The 22088-nt window shown below is 39.9% G+C and overlaps 2 protein-coding genes across 2 annotated transcripts; one reads left to right on the forward strand and one right to left on the reverse strand.

The window, feature by feature from the left end:
- Positions 1 to 28: 28 nt before the first annotated feature.
- LOC110973925 (glycosaminoglycan xylosylkinase-like) lies at positions 29 to 8305 on the forward strand. The gene is made up of 9 exons (XM_087144591.1): positions 29 to 865; positions 2710 to 2910; positions 3261 to 3359; positions 3660 to 3772; positions 4078 to 4258; positions 5168 to 5204; positions 5565 to 5634; positions 6054 to 6195; positions 6300 to 8305. The coding sequence occupies exons 1-9, from the start codon at positions 540 to 542 to the stop codon at positions 6520 to 6522; spliced, it is 1392 nt and encodes a 463-aa protein (XP_087000717.1). The 5' UTR covers positions 29 to 539; the 3' UTR covers positions 6523 to 8305.
- On the reverse strand, positions 7386 to 21997 carry LOC110973801 (glycosaminoglycan xylosylkinase-like). Its single transcript, XM_022224911.2, has 12 exons — positions 21979 to 21997; positions 21298 to 21390; positions 20675 to 20771; positions 18616 to 20480; positions 15752 to 15952; positions 13463 to 13561; positions 12765 to 12877; positions 12177 to 12357; positions 11827 to 11863; positions 11235 to 11304; positions 10737 to 10878; positions 7386 to 10294 (listed from the first exon to the last, which is right to left on the reverse strand). The coding sequence occupies exons 4-12, from the start codon at positions 18966 to 18968 to the stop codon at positions 10060 to 10062; spliced, it is 1431 nt and encodes a 476-aa protein (XP_022080603.1). The 5' UTR covers positions 18969 to 20480; positions 20675 to 20771; positions 21298 to 21390; positions 21979 to 21997; the 3' UTR covers positions 7386 to 10059.
- Between the last annotated feature and the right edge of the window lie 91 nt (positions 21998 to 22088).

The following is a 22088-nucleotide window of genomic DNA, read 5'->3' on the forward strand; positions in this document are numbered from 1 at the left end:
GGGTTTATCCTTGGAAGAGGTCAGAATTTTGGAGACGGCGCACGCTGAAGACGTCTGTTGTGCAATACCATTCCATTTGCCAATGTGGGTGGTTACTTATTAAGGCTGTTGAGAAATAAAAGATCAAAAGGTGGGTAAATACCTCCGATCCAGAGCCAAACCTGGACTCGCCCCAGCATAGTCATCGAGGTGAGTGAAGTCTGTCATTAAAAAAGACTTCAACGAGCTGTTTCTGCTGCTGATTAACAAACACTCAAAAACAGACGCCCAGATCAACCGACCGCGCGTCTTTCCGCAGCCCAGAGCCCGCAGGCAGAATCACTTTAGAAGATATTCGACGTTAGTCCTCCCTGCATATCTTCAGCTTCATCGACAACATTTCTTAGATTACTTCGTTCAAATGATTTAGCACCATTACATGAGGTACATCGAATGGTTTAAAACAGTGCCAGCATTTCGGATCGTCCATTATTTACCGAGCGTTGCATGGCCCCGGTGCTTTGCCTGTGCTTTTTCTGACGCAGTCAGGAGAATTCGTCATGCGCTTCAAGAGCAGAGTAATTCTCTTGTCTTCCGTGCTGACTGCTGTGAGTTTTCTCTCTGCTTTCCGCTTGTTTCGACGGTCTGAGGAACTCAGTCGATGGGCGTTGGGTAATGACAACCGTAGGGGAGTGTCCCAGGGTAACCGTATCAGACCAGCAGGGTCAGATGGAGGAAAGTCAACCAACGCTCACGGCCCTTGTTTGCTTGCCGATGGGATGAAACATGTATTCAACGAAACAAAAGATAGGCCTAAAAACTCGAAGAAGGAAACTGAGAAGAAATCCAAACAACAGAAAGGATGGGATGACCAAGAAGTTATCGGGTCAGTATGCAAATTTATTGATATTTGTTTGTTTGTTTGTTTGCGTTCAAACCACTCAAGCTTGCTATTCAAAGAGAATGAAAACAATTTATGTAAAAGACAAGTTGATTAACTTTAATTTGTGGTATCTTCAGGTATGTATTCATGCACGTTGTGTTTAGAACACATTTAGCCCTTGAAGCCAGGAAAGATGCATTCCTGGCTTTTCCCTTTCTGTATGTTTCTAGGAGAAAATAATTATCTTTTCAAGTTGCCCTTATTCAGAATTACACATTTAGTCCAACTGAGATCGTTCATGTTTTTAACTAGGCTGTGATGAAATTAAACACTTTCACTTGTCTGAATTTGTATAGATAACAAAAGACAAGTGTACCGCAATAAGATGAAACATTACGCCATCGCTGTGTCCTTCCTCCATGTTTTTTTACACGACGCATGTTCTCCCCGTTCAACGGTTCATGTTCTGCAGATGGGAAGAACAGCCAATATTGTGCACAGCATTCCCTGAAGTGAACGCCAATGTGATGGCATATTGATCCAATCCAGATAAAAGAGGACTGAAACTGAGAGTATATTGATTGGATTTTGTTTGGATGTCATTTGAGCAAGTGCACGTCATTGTAAATGAAAAGTCTAGAGCAAAACAAAACAGGTGGTCGATGGTGTTTGTGGTTGTTCGTAAGTACACGAAAAACTGCATGTGTGTATTGTGGGTATGGCATCGACTTTTCACACCTGTATACCTGCAACAGTGATTTTCAGGGCAGAGTAAAAGACTAAAATTACATGTTCTCCAACTATGCCCGGTATATCTGACGTTCCTTGAATTGAAAACGCAGCTGCATTAAACCCAAGGGTCTCAGCTAAGGGACCGGATTTACTAAAGCCAACCGAGGAGGTATAGCCGCGGTTTGGAAAATCCTGCTTAGTATAGGTATTCCCGGTCGAATTAGTTAAAACAGCATCCAAATTCATGAAAATGCATTTACATTCGAACGATTTCTCGAAGCCCGTTACTCCCATGGTTAATTTTCGAAACTTTGCGTGATTCTAGTGTTAGTGTATATTCTTCTGCGAGTTAAACCCCTCTTCTTCATGATGGAATTTGAATAAATTAGTCAAGCATAAAACATTTCAAATTTGTAAATTAGACTTCGATGAAAAACATTGCACGGATGTCAGAAATGCTTGCCTATTCACGAAATCGCATGCCTATTACGAGTACCAGAGAGTGACTTTGCGAATGTGACTTCTGTTCTGGGGGTTTTCTAAACTGAATAGCGACTCCAACTTTGCTGTTTCACAGGAATTTACAATCGCGTGCTCATGGAGTTAAATTGAATGATTATTTTGGCTGATTGAATGTTGATCTGGATAGTCAACCAATTTCGCGCTAAATTGAATGAGCCTGACGTTAATTGGAGCGCCAATTTTAAAAAGTTGGGCGGGAAAACCTATATTAAATCAGGTCCTAGTGACTCAGTTTCAAAACTTCCCCCTTTACCTCCCTTTCTGCTGTGTCCTTCTCTTCCGTGCGGTTGTCTAAACTGCTTGTCCTATTCAAGTGAACACCTTGTTACACACTGTTCTAAGAACAGTTCGGCCTTCGGTTAACCCACAGGAGACAAATCGTTTTGGTAGTTGCCCCTGGTCTTGCGTCGGGGTGTGGCCTTGAGTGTGGTCAAGTGTGGGGGAGCAGTTTATATGATTAACATCGGGAGATGTTTGGCTGGTGGGGTGGATCATGATCAGATGCAATCAGGCTAAAGTGCGGTATTCTGTTAACCACAGAACTCACATGAGTTATAAAATTTGCCTCTCTTTATCATCCGCGTTGCGCTAAGTGCTGGTCACCCATGGCAACAGTTTTGCCGTGATATCAACCAGGATGCCTTGTACAGCGAAGACGCGCAGTACATGGATGACCTCCTCCGCGACCTTGCTACCGTCAAGATCGTCAATGCGTCGCAGTTTTCTGGTGGGACCCAGCTCAAGCTAGACTTGAGACTTGCTGACGGAAATAGGGTCATTGCCAAGCCTATGAGGTAAACTTTATGTCAGCGTTACCATGCAGTGTTATCAGAGATTTCTTGTTGCATGCAGTAAAGATTTCATGAAAAGGGTTAACATAAACATAAGTAGTTTGTGTGAATGCTGATGACCATGTCTGTTTCTCAGCATCGATTTGGTTAATGTTCATTTGAAAAATTTGAAGCTTTGTTTAGTGCACATTTTAAAATGAACGACAAACAGTTGGTGTCACAGACAACATCTGGTTACACTCTCGGTGTTATTGACTTGTACTTTACAAAAACAAGGATGAGAGATTAACCTGAATGTGCCGCATTCACTGGGAAATTTGCCGTCTTTCAAGACAGAGAATTGCTTTTAATAGGTTACCGAGAGATTATGTGTACAAATACGATCACGAAGAGCCGTTCTGGTTGGACCCAGAGAGGCATAACGCGGAGATAGCATCATTTCACCTTGACAGGTAAGCCCTTTCCGTCATTGCTGTAAATTACTGAAATGTTTAGAGGGTATGTATATTGTTGAACATGAGAAGGTATCTTACTTTATGCCAACTTGGAGACCGCATTGTTTTCGAAACCGAAGTTGGAGTGCACATTGTTTTTGGATGGTTCCTTGATTTAATTTAGTATTTTTTTGTGAATGTCAGACAGGAGAATCGTAAACTATATAATTCCCTTGATTTTGTCAAGGCATTTCAATCACCTCGCTCTTTCTATGATGTAATAACTATTAATTATTGGATTTCTTTCTCGCTTTGAAGACTTCTTGGCTTCAGGCGAGTTCCTCCCTGTAGCGGACGACACGTCAACTTGAAGGAAGAAATTTTGAAGATGACTGATGACACAAATTTATTGAGCACTGTCTTCAAAAACAGTAAGCATTGGAAGTTGTCTCGGTTTAGTCGGAGGTCATTTAAAAAAAAAAGACAATACATGTAACGGGATCCTTCTTTACTTTAAACCATTCGACTGGCCATGTAGTTTCATGTTAGCTGGAGGGAGGAAGTGTCATACTGGCGCAAGCCTGAGTCAAACTGTGTCGTTTCATGCACCAACTTTCAGTGAAGGCTGCACCGGTAAGTCAGAAGAACCAAAAAGCTTTTTTTTTTTTACTGTTAGCTTCAAATTCAAATTCAGTTGGAACTATCCCCCTATTTTTCCAAACGCCAATTCCTACAGATGGCAATATCTGCGTGATCGGGAAGTGCTTACCCTGGTTTTGTAATCAGGATCACCCCAGCTGCACCAAGGGGGATCTGATGGAGGTGTCTATGTGCCAGTTTCTGCCAACCTATCAGGGCACCTTCCCAGTAAGGGAAGCCAAATACCCCTGGAGCCAGGGAAAAGCGGAGTCTAAAGCGTAAGCAAATGCTAAACGTAATGCTAAAGCGAACATTTGAACCCCCAAGAGGTCTTTTTTTAAGACCTCCCCAAATCCTTGTAGGGCATGTTTGCCGAAAGCAAGAGTACCTTGTTTTGGTCATATTCTTTTTTTTCCTTTCATGTCTTCAGTCTCAGAATGTCATTCATTTTGGAAAGCGCAGAGAGCTATAAGCTCCCCACCATTATTCTAGGTTCGCAGTGATAAGAATATCCCTGTCGTTCATGTATACCTATGAGGGGCGGATCTGGGATTTTCGCAAAGGCGGGGGGGGGGATCCCGGATTTTCCAAAAGGGGGTGAGGGAAATTAAAGTGGTAAAATGCCCTTACGGCCTGGGGTCCGAAGCCATTTTGTATTCTAGGCGCTCTGTGCACGGACGTGTGTAATAAAATCTGGACTCGCAATGCCCTTAATCAGCTTATAGAGTCATTGAATCCACTCGCAGCCATTTTACCGAGCCGAATACAAAGCTTTCCTGGTAATGCCCGCCTTTGTTCTTCCTGACGTCAATAGTAGGGAGCCAACCCACGCCTTTGTATTCGGCTCGGTAAAATGGCCGCTGGTTGGCTTCTTTTTCATACAAAGGCGTTGCAAGTCCAGGTTTTTTTATATACGTCCGTGGCTCTGTGGTGCAATCTCAGGCAGTAGGACCCCTCTTTTTCTTCTTCCCCACGCCCCCAGATCCGCCCCTGCCCAGGCCTATGCAGTGAAACGAAATAAACACAAAACGGGAAAACCTTCAACACAAAATCAAGAATCACAACTGTGGCCTTTGTCCAGCTCTATACCTGTCTTCAGTTTGATCAGAATTTGTCCTATTATGATTTATTTCATAATGATCTTTACATTTATGAAAATGAATATTCTTTCCCTACTCTTATCCCAGGTGGAAAGAGGAAAATATATGCTTGGATTTACTGAAGGTGTGTACATTAATATAGCTTCTGCGAGGAAAGAACCGTGGTGAAAGGTTATGCGACATAACTCATTTACCGAACATCCTTTAAAAGAATCCATCCAATTATGATGTCCCCAAATAGTCCTAGGAGCAATTAAATGATACCTGCTGCCGTGACGTCATAAAGCTCACTATAGAGTCCATTAAGAGGAGTCCAAATTTCTCATTGTTACTTGGAGAGTTAGGTTGGGAGGGACTGTGGATTTAAAGGAGGAAATTTTGTGTACAAGTACTTAAAGGCTTGAAGAATAAAAAATGTCAGTCCATTGGATTTTACTGTCTTCTGTTATATAGGCCTTTATATTTCTCTGTTGCTTTGATTCAGGATCCCGTCTGGCTGGAAGGGCGATATTTGTTAGACCTCATAGAGCAAGGGATATTTGACTTCTTTCTCCGTAAGGAACTTTGTGGATATTTCTTTAATTTTCTATAAGTGATTTCCAAATTGTGTGCGCTTTTTTAAAAACTTTGTTCCCTTTTTGAGACATCTTACTTCCACGATCTTCTCTGTATTTTGCCCACACGATTCATTGTACTGGTGTTAACTAAATGCAGGGAAAAGTCAACCAAATCATCTTTAAAAATCTAGTGTAGCGTATCCTACTGTGCATTTGCTCCTCTCACGGTAAAGACTGAAAGAAGCAAGCAAATTGAGGTAAATAAGGCGACTATGGCGTCGATCACTCGGTCAAAAAGACCCATATTTTATAAATTTAACAAACGCTTGCACGAAGAACTACTGCAAACAAAACCAAATAAATCAATAAACTGTCAGGGAATTTTGTCTGTTTCTTTGATCTACATCTAACTACAGGAAATTATGACAGGCATCACTACACGCAACTACGCCAATACCGGAAAAGTAGTTGTGTAATACACGTAGACAATGGCAAAGGTTTTGGTAATCCGCTTGTAGATGATGACACTTTTCTGGCCCCTGTCTACCAATGCTGCAAGTAAGCATACTGTGGTATATAGGCCTATATCAACTTTGTACGTATTTTGCATGCAATTTTACGATGAATTGATTTAATGAATATACATACTTCTTATCCCGCAGGCTTCGACGCTCAACATACCTTCGTTTGAAGGAGCTAGCTCGTCCCAAGTCGCGACTGGGTAACCTGCTCAAGTCCTCGATGTCACGTGACCCGATCGCACCTGTCGTCACGGAGGACCACATGCGGGCGATGGACAGACGACTTCAAACCGTCCTTAATACCATCAATAAATGCATACATGATCACGGAGAGAGGAACGTGCTTGTGGAACGCTTAGATTAAGAAAAGTTTCAAAGTTTCAGTCGATCACCGTTCGAAAAGTCACAGCCTGTTTCATTGGTATGGTTGCACATGCCAAGGTGGCACTGGTAGTTTCGTTATTAAAGCCACAGTTTTTTATGAAGAGGACGCCGACGATTTGGGGAGAGTTCATTCGTGGAATTTAATTGAATCTTTCACCCCCTTTCGTTTGGGCACAGTCAGGCTAGATGGTTAATTACTATAACAGACAGGAATTGGCTCCACCCGAGGACTGGATTTCTTTATGGGTGTGAAAAATGTGTGATATGCGAAAGCCAACGAGTGCCATGAAGTATACATTTAAAAAACTGACATGCAATTTTGTCTAAGTTAATTTTTGTAAGATACGTGTGTGTTCGTACATGTTCATATTTCTGAGATATACATCTTTAAGTCCGTTTTGACGAAGTCTAGTTTTTGCAAGATATGTTTTTCAATTTCTTTTAACGAGATTTATTTTAGGAAATCTTTTTTCTTCAAAAATGGTATTTCTAAGAATAGATTTCGCAAATATTTTGGAAAATACACCTTGTAAAATTGAACTTTGGGAAAGGAATTCATTTCGTAAAAAAGTTAACTTTTGAAAATGTATACTTCATGGCACTCGTACCTGCCCTTTCATATTACATACATAGGCCTACTTCTGGCGGCACATACACGACGGAAAGATTCAGTATGGTGATAAAAAGATATCACAGTTGCAGTTGTCAATTATTGGACGTACTTTTTCATGAATTCTGAATTCCAGGCTTTCACATTTTGGATTATTCCGAGGCCGAGGGGTAATGTTCCGTTGAGACACTTCTGTTGACACTTTCAGTTTCAAGCAGATCAGACACTTGCAATATGGAACGAATCACATCCGACTGTTTATTTTGTTCACATTTTAAGCCAAAGTAGTTGTAATGGTCAGATACAACAGGTGAAACAAAAAGCACAAAATTAAACTAAACAATTACACACACTCAAATAGACCCAATTTCAGTGTCGCAATCAGAAATAAATACGAATACCAATTTAAAATGCAGCCTTTCTGCTGACAATGTAAAACAAATTGCATTTCTTTGCAAGAAAATTACAACGTATCGTTGGGAAAGGGTTACGATTTTTATCCCAAAGTCCTTCAATGATATTAACGGCAAGGCTAAGTAAAAACAAAACTTAAAAGAAAGCAAGGTGATCAAATATTGCGGTACGTTCAGTTACATTCAGCAAACAATTGGAGACGGCAGACTGGCACCAATCCCACATTTACTGTTACTTCGAATTCACACATTTTAAGGGTGGTTAAACTAGCAACTGCAGTGGAACCAAATCGGAAGGGCACTGGTTTACATCTTATGGACACGGAAGTTAATTGGTGAATTAAAAAATGAAGCATTACACTGTATTACCGACGTGAATTTCAATCTGTGCAAATTAAAGAGGTTTTTTATTAATTCATTTTATAATCAGTTCATTTGGAAGCACAGAAAGGATGTAAAAATAAGTAACACACATACCACCAAAAATATCAGGTCTAGTATAAAAGCACAGATTTCTCCGGTAATATAAATCCATGATCAATTATTAACACCTTCATAAATAATAATGAAATCAAGAAACTGGCTTATTAATCAACATGGAGTCCGTTTTGAAAGTGAATAAATATGCTAACAGTGACAGGACATAACTCTGTCAATGTTTGCCATAGTGACAGTGAAAATTCCCTCTTACAACTGAAGCAGAAAAGCCTGTAGTTTTATTGAACAGTTGTCAATAAAGTGAGCGATTTAGAAAGAAAAGAATTTGTTTCTTATTTGGATGAAGACTCCACTGGAATAAAAATTGTGCTTTTTCTGTGGTTGTCATCCTAAATTGATTAATTCCCTGCCACACCTGTCATGGAGTAATTTGCATCAACATCCATCAGCTGTTTTGTGGAGGGCCTGGGCTTCATGAGAAGGGTGTGCCGTGAGGAAATGAAGCCATGAATACATAAAGCTGATGACTTCTACCAAGAGGAACACACAGGAAATGACATAGGTCTGACTTGAACCAAATCTACATGTAGTTTAGGGGAAGAAACGTGGACAAGCCACCAACATACTTCAAAAATATCTGCATATACAAAAATAGGACTTTTTGTGCCACACAAAGTATACCCGTTAGATGAAGATAAATCTTTAGTGTAAATATAAGTTACAGAAGACAAAATAAAATGCCTTTGAAGTAGATGACAATTTTACAATCCAGTCTTCATGAATTCCCCTTCCTCTAATAATCACTAATTTGTTTATGCCACAATAAATTTAACACAAAGTTCATGACTCATGAAAGCTTGACAAACTTTTCATCTCCAGTTGGGAACATGATGAACCTGATGCAAATCTGTGAGTCATGTTTTTAGAAAAGATGTGAACAATGAAAACACCATGAATGAAATGTGGACAAACAGCCACATCAGAAAAAAAAAGTCGAGCTGATTCAATAAGTCCTACTCTTTCATAAATCTTTTCAAAGATTTTTAAATGAATAACCTACTCCTGAGCAGTGTTAAATTTGATTTAACAGTGAAACTTTTTGCAGGAGGGAAAATGGCTGGGGACCATTAACTCCATAGACAACTAGGGCAATGTCACAAAAGATTTTTGTTAGGTGCTTGAAATTCATAACAATGAGACAGTGCAAAGTGTCTACTCCTGTATATTACAACATATCAAAGACCTGTCCTTGAACATAATTGAAGGGGTGAAAATACAAAACAAAAAAAATAGAAAAGCCAGGAAGTTTAAGGCACTATTGTAAAAAAAACATGAACGTTATTGTACATTTAATGGCATGGGTATGGCTGGCTAATGGAATAATAAATTTTTACACAAAGGGAAACAGCCAGATGACTTACACATCTTGCTGGAGAAGTGATGATGACAACTTGAGAATGAACATATGTCTAATAGACGCTTTGCATGGTAGCCATCTTGCAGGGGCAGCCCTTTTGTTCCACAGGGAAACCTCCTTTGTGAATACCCTGTGGAGCAAATGCACTGGCCTGCAAGATGGCAGCCATGTAAACCCTCTACATTCACTTGATGCCAAACAACACTGAATTTTAGTAACTCAGCCCACTAAAATAATGATATTTAAATAATTATCAATTGCAATATCAACTGTGCCTTTCTTATGACATCATTTTGAGCTTAATACTCAAGCTGATCATAAGATGATTTCTCTCTCACACAGAAAGGCCTACCCTCTGCACTCACTGTTATGAAGACTTAACAGAAAGAAAAAGCTAAAGGGGTGAGTGGAATGTTTGTCGGTGTTGGCATTATGGTCTCTTTTCTGTCCCTAGCGGGCCAACTGATCGTCAGTGGGAGACTTTGAGACGGTTGGTGGCGACAAACATACCGGTCCTTTTAACTAGTTCTGAGCATGCACGCGTTGTTCTGAGTACGCATGCATAACAACGCGCGCATACTTCTGAGCACGCACAATACCTTGAAGAAAAGGCATAGTTTGTCTGCTGCCACCAGCATATCAAAGTCTCTCATTGTCCAAATGGTCAACTAGCACTCGACTTTCTCCATGGTCATGAATGCACTTGTTGATAGTCTGAAGGACGGTTTCTAGTCGCCTGTCCATTGCCTGCAGGTGGTCCTCGGTGATGACAGGTGCGATGGGGTCATGTGACATGGCGGAGCGAAGCAGGTCACTCAACCGAGACTGTGCCTGGGTTAGTTCTTTCAAATGAAAGTATGTTGACCTCCGTACTCTACAGATGGGACAAAGACCGCACAGCGCACGATTACCATAGTCAATATTGAAACATGTGTTCGCATGAAGATGGGTGAAAAAGCTGACAGGAAAGATGGATAGACCAAAGGACGGACTGAGTAAAGGACAAACACAGTGATTCAGTAAAGGACTGTGAAAGAAAAAAAACAATGACTGGTGAGATTGCCTTGACCTTTAAACTGAACTCAGCCCCTGCAAGGTTCTCCCTTACTGCCAAATGCAACAATATGCAACAGTGACTCTTGATGCGTTGTGCTGAGCAGTGAATAAACACCAGCCTGTGCACAGTTAAACGATATTGTTGATTCTCCATGTTTTCCCACCAAATCTAACACGTATCGACTGTCACCAATGTTGTATTTTTTTGCAATTTGCATTGTTTATATGTTTAATTTTTGAGACCCATTTTCAATGCTTACTTGCAGCATTGGTAAACTGGTGCAAGGAATGTGGCATCATCTACGTGTGGGTTGCCAAAACCTTTGCCGTTGTCAAGAAACAGGACACAACCTCGTCTCTTATATCTCCGCATCATGTCAAAGTGATGTCGATCGTAATTTCCTGTTGTATAAAAGAAATTCCGTTGAAAATTAAGATTTAACTTATTCAACATCCATGGCTTTAAGCCAAAAGAAACAAAAATTGCAGTCCAAGCTTAAAACCTTCATCCTATTTCTCTCTTGATTTCGTTCAGGCTCTTTTTTAGCAACATTTGAAATTTCCAACTTCAGAGATACACCAACTGGCAACTTTTAATGGCTAATGTCAGAGGAACACTGAGCACATGAAGTCCACCAAGATACTAATGAATCTGCATCACTTAATGGAAATGAACCTGCCAGAGTCATTATAATGTGCTTACTTATCAACTTGTGTGTTCTTGTCAGTGCTTAAAATACCACAGAAAAATGTCTTACGAATAAAGAAGTCAAAAATGCCTTGCTCTATTAGATCTAAGAGAAATCTTCCTCTGGTCCAGACAGGATCCTGCAAAGAGAAGATATCAAGCTGAGAAAACTGAATGGAAGCTACAGATGCCATTTGGACTGTTCAACTCAAACAGAAATTGAACAAAAATTCAGCTTTAATCTTTTTGGTGTGCCTATTCCTTTTTTTAATGAATAGACAACAGTTGTCAAACACATTTATTAGAAGGACAAAGTTTACTCAAGTCTGAAATGTCTTCTTCTCAATTTACACTAGGCTGGGTTTTTATCTTAAATGTGGAAGCACTCCTTTGTTGTCTGAGAGGCCCTGGTCAATACATGTCTATCATTTCTTTATCTAGTCAGTGCATAAAACTTACCTATCCTATCTTGTTCTCGGTAACAATGCCCCGCACATGCCAAAGTTTAAGGTTTAAACCGTTTAAAGAACAATTTAGAGATAGCAGTCAGATTTCAGGCTTAACTTGACCTGCTTGTACTGGTAGCATGGTACAAAAAAATAATGTGACTGCGAACTCCAAGTAAATTTGCCTTATAAGGTAGGGGAATCACACATACGTACCTTTAGATAGTCTAAGCAGATATTTTTACCCTTCCACCTGCATAATTGCCAAGAGGAACACAAAACAGAGACTTTTTACAAAAACGTTAACGATGCAATTATTAAGTGTACAAAGAATTATAAAGTTTGATAAGAGCCAAGTAATACAACAACTTTCAGTGGCTTCACTTGCAACCTAAAATGTGTGACCAAAAATGATTAAGTTCTTCACAGATACTTTACATGCAAAATATACAAAATGAGGTTTGAAACGGAAGCTGTAAGTTTTTGTGAAATATCTTCTGAACTCCTCCTCTCCCCCTCCAAAAAAAAATAAGAAAACACAAACAAGGAACTGTGCCAGAACTTACACAAGGGATTCTTTCACTCCCTGACTCCAGGGGTATTCCAGTTCAAATACTGGGACGCTCCCCTCAAAGGAAGGCAGGAACTGACAGAGGGACATCTCCATCACATCCCCCTTGCCACAAATAGGATGGTCCTGATTGCAGAACCATGGGGCACACTTCCCGATAAAGCACAAGTTCCCATCTGTCAACAAATCAAGCATGACCAAAACCAACACAACACAAACCTTTAATTCCACACATTTTTTTCACTAAAACAAGTCTGGTTGTACAAATGATTACCCAAAGCATCCACCAAAGTGTCCAGATCGAGAATTACCCTCGATATTGACTAAGATTTTTAGCAGCTTATTCCATGGGTCACTTTCACAGAACTTCAAGACAAGTAACATGCTTAGCACGGAAAGGCTTAGTTTACAAATGACAGGGTACCAACCCAAATATCACAAGACAAACTGCTTGTGACCAGTTCCGGCTGAAATTGCTTAGCAAGAGAATATACTAATCAAGCTTTCTGCCTAGCAACTTAACCAAACTGCGGTGTGATGTTGACTAAGTGCACACTGTCACCAACATTCATTCCGCAATTACCTTTCCAGAAGAAGGTGTTGAGTAATTCTTGGTCCTCTGATTTGAGCAGAACTTCCTGAGTCAGGTTGATTTGTCTACCAACACATGGTGGCACTCGCCTGAAACCAAGAATTCTTCAGAACAAGGAAGAAACAAAACAGTTAACTTTAACTACTGTACCTAGTGTCTTTTACTAGGCATTGGACCAAATCCAACACTTCCCGTACCATCCACATTTCTTGCTGAAAAGCCCACCACTGGCGTGATGGTCTTTGATGATGGACCAAAGACGTACGGCTTACACGATATCATCAGTATTGTTGCCGTGACAATGTGCACTAAAAGCCCCAGCAGTGTTTCAGGTATCCTGGACCAAGTCCACCATCATCCATCAACATTTGGACACCTCAAGCCTTCTGGACCGAAGTCCACCAAAATCCACCAAAGAATGGAAATTGATTTGGATAGATTTGGGGTGGTTAGAGTTAACCCAGGTGAAAGCAAAGCCTCATTCAAATCAACTGGCTGTGGCTGAGAGCAACACACACGTCTATGAGAAGTGACCACAGCTGCTAGTTAGTGGCTTCCATATGAGCACATATAATTGCTAGCCACATCTGGACAAGGACTAACATTACATCAAGAAGCTGATCAAGGTATGATAAACTGTATAACAAATAAGGGGACAGAGAAAAATGATTGTGATATCCAAAAAATACCTGTCAAGGTGAAAGGCTGCTATCTCAGCATTGTGTCTCTCTTGGTCCAGCCAGAACGGCTCCTCGTTGTCATACTTATAAACAAAATCCCGTGGTGATCTAGGAGGTTAATTAAAACAGTAACATTTTCCTCTTGAAACCCAAATTCAAATAAAAGTATTAAACAGACATGCAAAAAATGTCTAAGATCTAAACGGCTTTCCCATTCTATCACTGCAAAGTGCAGTAATATTACTTTTAACTCCATCCTCATGTGACAGGTGTAACAAGTACAATACAGATAAAGACCTTTCTTTTATGAATACACCCTGATAGTCACTGGTCTACGTAAATTTCAACCATGATTTCTGACAGATTCAGCCTAAGGTGATTATGCTACATGTATACATGTATATACTGCACAGGTCAGTATCCAGACAGGTGCACAATTTTAGAGGCCTGTAAGAGTCAGATGAGAGCTCTGTACAAAGCAGACTCAGCTTCTAGTTTATGCATAGTTCTTGACTGTTCTTGTTTCCATTCCAAAATCATTCTTACAGACAGTGATTCAGGGCTAATTTCTCCCAAAGCCATCAAGAATTTTTAAGTCGGGATGGATTGGTTTATTCTTGGCAATAATTTGGGAATGTGTGAAACCCCATCTGCCAGTTGGGAATTCTATGAATTTTTCTTTGAATTTTTAAAATTTTGTTGTTAACATGATAGCCACGTGCTGCTTGTTAATCAAGTGGCAAAAACTACAGCTGCGGAACACATGAATAAAATAAGCATCCTTCGGGTTCATCATTAAGGAGCCTGAGGGATAGAAGCATTTATGAACATGTCTGAAAGAATATCTTAGCTGGATGCATGCACTGAATGCCGTCAGTCAAACAATGTGTACAATAGAAAATGCCAGCCATCCCTAAACAGTCAGTGTGTGAGGGTAAGATCAGGTAGACGGCTGAGATCAGGTAGACGGCTGAGATCTCTAAGAAATAGGACTAACGGGTCCACAAATTCCTTTGTGTCTTTCTCAATAAGAACATTTAACAAATATCATTCAAGGATTCTTTCTACTTTGACTATAGTCTAGTTTTTAGGTGGACTGCATTTTATGGGATTCACAGTAGCCCTACAGCTCTCACACTGTTTTGGAATAGTCGCCAGTGGTGTAATATAATTGCATAATTAAACTGGTTTTCCTTTAGTTTTTTCACTTTCCGGCTAAAATCATTCATTAGCTGATACTCTTATGATGCTTATTCACCTCTCTAGCATACACAAACGACGGTTCTCAATTACTAGTTGCATGTGTTTTATTTATGAGTTGCTCGTCGACCAAATCAAGTTTTATAGTTTTAATTTTTACATATCTTTCTAATATGTACCGGTATAGAAATATGTGTATATATTTTTTTTTTCATAATGTTAAGCGGATAGCGATATATTTTAACCTTCATGTAATGTAGTTGTTATTTGTGTAATTTTTTACATTTATTCCTCTCAACTGTCGATGTATTTTAAGCAACATGAATTCCATGGATTTATGCATACTGTCGCTGAAACTGAAATCTGCAATCAGGACATGATAGAGTGGATCAATGATAGACATCTGGGCTATATATACACATCAGCACATTCTTCCCAATAACTGCCAGTCCAACCTTTTGCTTTAGTGTTATTGACCGGTGGAAACAACTCTTTTCCTTGAACAGATGTGAAATGCAAATCAAAATTACAGTAAAGGATGCATTTAGCATTCAATCTTTGCCAGCTGACGCCACACAGGTTGCATCAATAGTGACAACGATTTCAGGTGAGAGTTATTTAAACAGTGCATATGTATTTGAAATGACTGCTGATCTAAAATTGCAATCCCCCCCCAAAAAGCAGTGTCATCTCTGTTAGGGTGGAAATAAGTAAATGGAGAGATTAACGAGTATCAAAGATGCAAGCTCCAATTTATTTTGCTTCGCCTGAAAAATATTTTCAACAATTCTGATTCCACTTTGATATAATTACACTGTAAGGGAGGTCAGCAACACTTTATATTCCGAAGAAATGACATTCCAGGAAACTGATACAATAAAATGAGAATGTCTCAAATGTTTATGTTATGCACTATCCCAGCAAATGGGCCTGACCATTTGGTGCATAAAATATCTTTTTTTTTCACTGTGGAGTAGGAATAAAACTATTAGAGGAATTTAAAAACCATTAACTATTGAATTTCCGAACTTGGATAGAGAAGTCATGGAAGCAAACACGTTTAGATGCTGGCAGCAAGAGAAAATAGCTGTTGCTCACCTCATGGGCTTCACAATGGCCCGGTTACCGTCGGCCAGTCTGAAGTCCAGCTTGACCTGGCTGCCTCCCTTAAACATGGAGGTGTTGACGATTTTGACTGTAGCAAGGTTGTGCAGCAGTTCATCCATGTAGGGCGTGTCCTTGCTGTACAAGGCATCCTGGCTGATGTCACGGTGAAACTGCTGCCATGGATGGCCCTTCCTGTCATTTCCGAAAGGAAAAGATATAAGGAAACTAAGGCAGTCACAAATAATTGGCAAAAGGGCAGTCTTAATCTGTCTTTCATTGATTTGCTGGATGCACAAATATTTAGCACAGAATTTTTGCACCAGCTTTTAATAAAAATTGTTTTCAAAAATTCAATTGACATTTAATCCAAACCTTCTTCTTTCAATGATATAGTGGCTACAGAAGTACCATGCCAAAACAGTATTATCCACGATACATTAATTAATCAAACTTCTGCCTTCTTCTGTGTTCTGCTTTCAGAACTACAAATTCACTACTCTCTAAAAAAATCAAAATGTAAAGGCTCCAACGTAATCGACCAGGAAGTCTGGGTGGACTTTCTAGGACTGAAGGTCTTCTACTTTTATGCGGGATTTGATGCCCTTTGATGATTGTATATATGCACAAAGCATGAGGCACTGATTTCTTGGATAGGGGAAATGTTGGCAGATTCACAGAGATTTCTGACAGAAGTGGGGATTAGTGTTCATCAGTGACACTGCCATTGCCACGTCCACATCGTGATAGTGTGAACCGATCACATCTAGGGAAGCTAAAAATAGCACTGCGGGATGAATCATGCATACAGTACATGTACACACAGTGATAGCAGACTGAACTTCCTAGGTGAATGCAAACATACCTTACAGTATGCTCAACCTAATGCGTGAAAGTTCTTTTGTCTGGCTACACTGATGTCTGACTTGAATATTTCTCTTTGTGAAGCACCTGTGTAGTCACCAAAACTTCATGCTTACATTATGCTTGCCTGGCCAGTTCTGTATTACACTGTACACAATACTTTTTGTTTGTTTTCTTTTTTTAATGGTGCTTTCAGCAACTCAGGCTATTTGCGCCGATAACTATATGTTTATTCATAACCTCTATTAATCAGCATCACATTACGGAGGTTAGGAAGAAGGTCCAGAAGTTGGGGCAGGAGGAAACTGGAGTACCGGAAAAAAGTTACGAGTACCAAAGTGAGTATGGACCGGAAACCAAATGCACTTAAAGCCTGGGCCAAGCCGGGAGTCGAACCCGGGTATTATTGGTGAAAAGTGAGGAAAGAACCGCGACGCTAATCTGCCCCTCCCCGCGTACACAATATAATACCCATTCAATGCTATGACGTTCTTCAATGTTACATTCCTGAATCATTTTCAGGGAGAAGTGGAGTTTCATAAACATAATTCCACAATTAAATGATTCGCAGGTAACTTAATTGGCAGCATTGTTAAAAACGTTGTCTACTTTAATAACAATTTTGACAGCAAATTTGTGGGTAAAGCCTGTCTCTCAATCCCTGTAATTGTATGTGCGTGCATAATACCTGTTCAGGTCTACACCTAGCCGGTGAAGTTATTAATTTATCAAACAACTATCTGTTATGCTGTATTTGCAAGAATACATTGCGCACAAATTGGGTTATACATGTAGAATGCAATGAACACTAAGGAACGGTGCTACTCATGCCCATTTCTTGCAGATATGTGGGGTTAGTTTTTAAAAACATAAAAAACCAAATAATCAATCCTGCATGTGCCAACAAGGTATGAACACATGTGGCTGTGACGTTCCACGTTCTAGCCCTCTCCTCTGTCTAGAGCGTGCCCAATTCACTAAGCGTGCACATGTGACTTTGCAATGCAGTCTACAACTTTTTAAACACTCTGCCACGTATGACAAACATGACAATCTCCACAGCTGAAACTTTTCAGGGATTGTGTACACACGTACACGCACAGGTGTCCTCTGAATCCCACAGAATGGGTTATCAAACAATGTCATTTTAACAAAATACAATCTTCAAGGGTGGACTTTGTCCGCACACACATGCAGCCACGTACACGCTGAGAAAAATGCCCACTATTTGGATTGCTAAAAAATGCCAAATGTTTTGTTAATGGTATTCTGCCTTCTAATGACCTGTCAGATTGATTGATGTATTAAGTTTGTAAATCCTGGAGAATTTAGGTACTACAACCAATTCCAATAAAAGTTGTATAGTTTTGGACAATCCCTACTCCCTAAATGGAAAAATGGACACCATTATGGTGTTAACCATTTAACTTTGAAGGTATCTAAAAAGTCTCTCTAAATCTTCATTCATAACAAATTGAAATGTCATAGAATTTTGCCAAAATCTGCTGGGCTTCATTTATTAATTTCACATTTCAATGCAATTATTACGAACATTTTGTAAATGTATGAATAGGTTACACAAAGCAAGAGTCAAGTTCATTGAACTTTTTTAATCATTAAAAAAGAATTTAACTGAAGAAAATTAAAAATTGAAAATGGCTTATTCAAAATGCTTTACTTGGAACAATTTCTAACCCTTAGCTAAATTATTATAGTGGCTTAGTTAACAATACCTACATACACCTTCATATGAATTCATGAAGATGCCAATGTAATATAGAAATATAGAAAAGGTTTGTTTACAATACATTGTTGATGTAGAACTTAGAAGATTTCAAGTTAAAACATTGACCTACTGTTCATGTATTTACTTCATTTTTTTTTACTGAAGTAAACAAGTCAATACATGCGAATGATGTGAGTACAATTACACCATACACTCAGCTCCCCACTCAGCGACAGTGCCAAAAATGTCTGAACATGCCAGCACTAACCCAACAACTTCTTGGTCGTCCCATGCACTCTTGATCTCGGACCCCCGCTCCCATGCGGGCCGCTTCTGTTTACTCCCCTTCCCGTCTCGGTTTCCAGGTCGAGGCAGAGGAGGTTTGTGAATTTGGGACTCACTGCCTTGACTGCCTCCCGAATCATCCTGGTAATGCCCGGGTTTGGGGACTCTCTGAGTCTGTTTATTCCGAGGTTTGACGCGGTGGTCTGGACCAATTCTGACCTGGTGGTCATCTCCATCTTCGGGTGCCTCAAATTGACGCAGCAAGTGGATGACTGACAGTGTCGTGAAAAACAGCAGCACAAGAACCGACACAATTACTCTCTTTATAAAGCGCATAGCGAACACGGAATTACGCGCCCTTTTTGCTCTGGTGCTACTAAGAACATTGTCGACTTATCAAGGATACCCTGTTGGTCAGTAACATTTTTTGTGAAACAAAATGAGCGAAAATAATCTCCGTCCCTCCACATATCAATCCAACACACCATACCACAACTCCAACTCCCGAAGGCTATACCGTACACGATACCGGCCGGCCAAGCGCTACTCAGCTGTAGAGGGCGCCTTTTACACTTCGCAACGCGACAATATAGGGAGCGAGGAATTTTCTCTTTGTGATCAGGTTCACACAATTCAGTCTTCATTTTTACAGAATCGTTTTAGCCATTTCTCTTTTCTGTAAAATGTAAGTCCCCCAAAATATATTCTGTGTAGCACCTGGTTATCTAATATTATAGTGGCCATATTTGCTGCTTCAGTTTTTTAACGCTATCAAGTTTTCAGAAGGCATCTTGAAAATGCACGGAACTATTCCAACATGTGTAAAGCCTCGTTACTCAAGAGAAAAGATATAGGAAAAATCACACATTTGGAATATTGTTTGGAAGTTCCTGAGCTTAATGGGTTGATAAAAATCACCCTAATAGTTTGTGTGAACCCTTGCCAAACTATTTTCCGTCCACAGACGAGTACAAAAACATCCCCTCCCCTGCATTTAAGGATTCGGGCATCGGGAGAGAAAAACCACACAAGAAAATTCTCTCACAAATGAAACAAAAGCTGAAATCAAATTTCAAACAAATTCTGTTATCTTTCTCAACTCATATGAACACATATTTAAAAATCATCAAATGAAAACTGCAACACCAAGAATTCAAAACCAAAATACTACTAGAAATGGCAAACGTAAATTTTCCAATGTGAATTCAGCAATGAGGTACAAATGTATTCATTTTCACCTACTTTGTGTATAAGCATAGCTGTGTCTACCATGTTCAGATATGTGTACACATTTTGTTCAAGTAATAATAAAGTATATTTTTTAGACTGAAAAATAAGTATTCATTTCTGGCATTCAACAGATTTCTAAAACTATGCTTTCATGGGGCCAAAAACAGTCTCTCTAAAACATTAGTTTAATGAACCAACAGAATACTACATTTATTGACAAATTTATTAATTCCAAATGAAGGAAGTTCCTGTGGTTTCTTTGTGTTTAAGTCAGCACATTCAATCTTGTCACAGTTCATGCACTCATTCTACTTGTATTGGGTTTACAGAGTCACTCTGGAGTTTGTCTACCCCGACATCTTTGACAGAGCAAGTATTAAGTGTATGCAGACCCTATGCAAATCTCCCAAGCTCTGCTGATGGAAATAACGTTAGGTTCAGGGATGATGAGGTGATGTCCATGGCTAGGCGACTAAAGATTGAAGCACGGGGGAGAGATTACGAAGCAGGCGCAGAGGTCTCCTTGGTGGCAGCTGCTGCTAGCGCCTTCTTGGCCTTCATCCTTCGCCGGACATACCAGATGGAGAAGAATGTAATGCCATATACAGCAACAACACACTGTCAAAACAACAACAACAACAACATTAACACTACGTGTTAGTGTTTGCAGACTTTTAAGTTTAACTCATGGACATCAAAAGGTTGCATGGGTCATCTCTGTGAAACAGTGTGTTTTGAAAAAGAATGGTCTTTGTGTAACATAAGTGATAACCAAAGTTTGGCTTTGCTTGTTTGACAGGAAGACAACTTACATTTCTTTTTCCAAAGACTGTGTCTGAATTGAAGTATTTCTTAAAGCCCGTATAGTGGGCAAACTGGGATTCGTCAACAAATCCACCTGCCATGATGCTGTGTTACAAGGAAGAAAAAAAAACTAATGAACCATTTAAAACAAACAAAATTAGCATTCCTCCTTTTTTGAGTACGTAAGGAAAACTGACAAAAGTAGAAATTGACCTTACACTTACAGACCCAAAATATTCTATCACTTTCAGTGGTTTGATATCCCAAACTTGTAAAGAACATTAACTGAAAACAGAAAAATGCAAAGAACAGATGAAACATGAGAGACATGACCATTTTTTAACTGCACCTTTGACAGGCTTGAGTAGTGCACGGTGCAGCAACTGGAATGGCTGAGGGTAGACGATCGGTGTTAAGTAATAGCCTAAGTGAACATGGTGAACAGCGCTAGCGTATCGCCATGATCGGCTGAGTCAATTGCCGGCACAGGCCCTACTTACTAATCATGAATTACTAAGGCGATACGTTACTGAAGTTAATTTTAGACAGTACAAGGAATAATGAAGGTCGAGGTATAAAGGATTCAATCCAACCGATACTTTCCAGATCGTTAAAAGGCAGGTTTTCTTACCTAAAATCTCTGGGACCTCGAGTCGTTAGTACCAAGTCTCCTCTCACTGCACTGCACTATAGCATAGGTCTGGGATTTTGCCGTCTTCGATATCTGTTTTACATAGAAGCGAATTTTTTTTTATGACACCAGACTGCTATAATGGGTACCCGGCACAGCTTACTTAAACGTAGTAGGAATAATCGAGGAACCATTGCATTCCGCAGGTGCCATTAATTTTCTACGGAGGCCTTTATTAGGACAAATGCCGCGCCGGCGCCTACGCCGCCTAAAACTTCTTGAAATGCCGAAAAACTAAGTCATTTTGTTCAGCAAAAGTAGCACTTCCAAATAAATTTATGCATGCACAGAAGAGGGGAAATTCAGCCAGTGGTGCATCCAGCCTTTGGTGTGGGGGGATCAAAAGCAATTGCACCTTTTGGCTCATTCAACATAATAATATGGAGAAAAATATAGCCCATTTTTTTCAATAAATAAATTAACTTATTAGTTTCTTTCCTACTCCCGTATGAAGTAATCTCAGATGCCCCCTCCCCGCTCCCCCGCCCGCTAGGTACGCGGGGGGATTTTAGCTGTTACTAATATTTCAGCGGCATTGTGAATAGTTCTAAGGCAGAAACTCAGATTGTATTTTGTAGAAAAAACTGAACAACTGTTGTTAAGTCTTATAAGACAACTCACCTTTTTTATTAAAACTTTCAACGTTTCATACGTCGAAAGAAAAATCCTCCCCGCAATAAACTGCAAGGACGCCCCCTATGTATGAACACTCGAGCGCAGCAAGAGCGCTC

The sequence above is a fragment of the Acanthaster planci genome, linkage group LG13 (genome assembly GCF_054643075.1).
Source record: "Acanthaster planci isolate LZ-2023a linkage group LG13, COTS_SCS, whole genome shotgun sequence".
Lineage (NCBI taxonomy): Eukaryota > Metazoa > Echinodermata > Asteroidea > Valvatida > Acanthasteridae > Acanthaster > Acanthaster planci.

What these genes read in the sequence shown, in the direction of transcription:
- LOC110973925 (XM_087144591.1), top strand. Translation starts at nt 540, where the DNA reads ATGCGCTTCAAGAGCAGAGTAATTCTCTTGTCTTCCGTGCTGACTGCT. An exon ending in GGAAAAGCGGAGTCTAAAGC is followed by an intron (nt 4,259 to 5,167) that starts GTAAGCAAATGC and finishes CTCTTATCCCAG; the next exon opens with GTGGAAAGAGGAAAATATAT. An exon ending in GATATTTGACTTCTTTCTCC is followed by an intron (nt 5,635 to 6,053) that starts GTAAGGAACTTT and finishes ATCTAACTACAG; the next exon opens with GAAATTATGACAGGCATCAC.
- LOC110973801 (XM_022224911.2), bottom strand. Translation starts at nt 18,968, where the DNA reads ATGCGCTTTATAAAGAGAGTAATTGTGTCGGTTCTTGTGCTGCTGTTT. An exon ending in GCCATTGTGAAGCCCATGAG is followed by an intron (nt 13,562 to 15,751) that starts GTGAGCAACAGC and finishes TTAACCTCCTAG; the next exon opens with ATCACCACGGGATTTTGTTT. An exon ending in TCTGCTTAGACTATCTAAAG is followed by an intron (nt 11,305 to 11,826) that starts GTACGTATGTGT and finishes TTCTCTTTGCAG; the next exon opens with GATCCTGTCTGGACCAGAGG.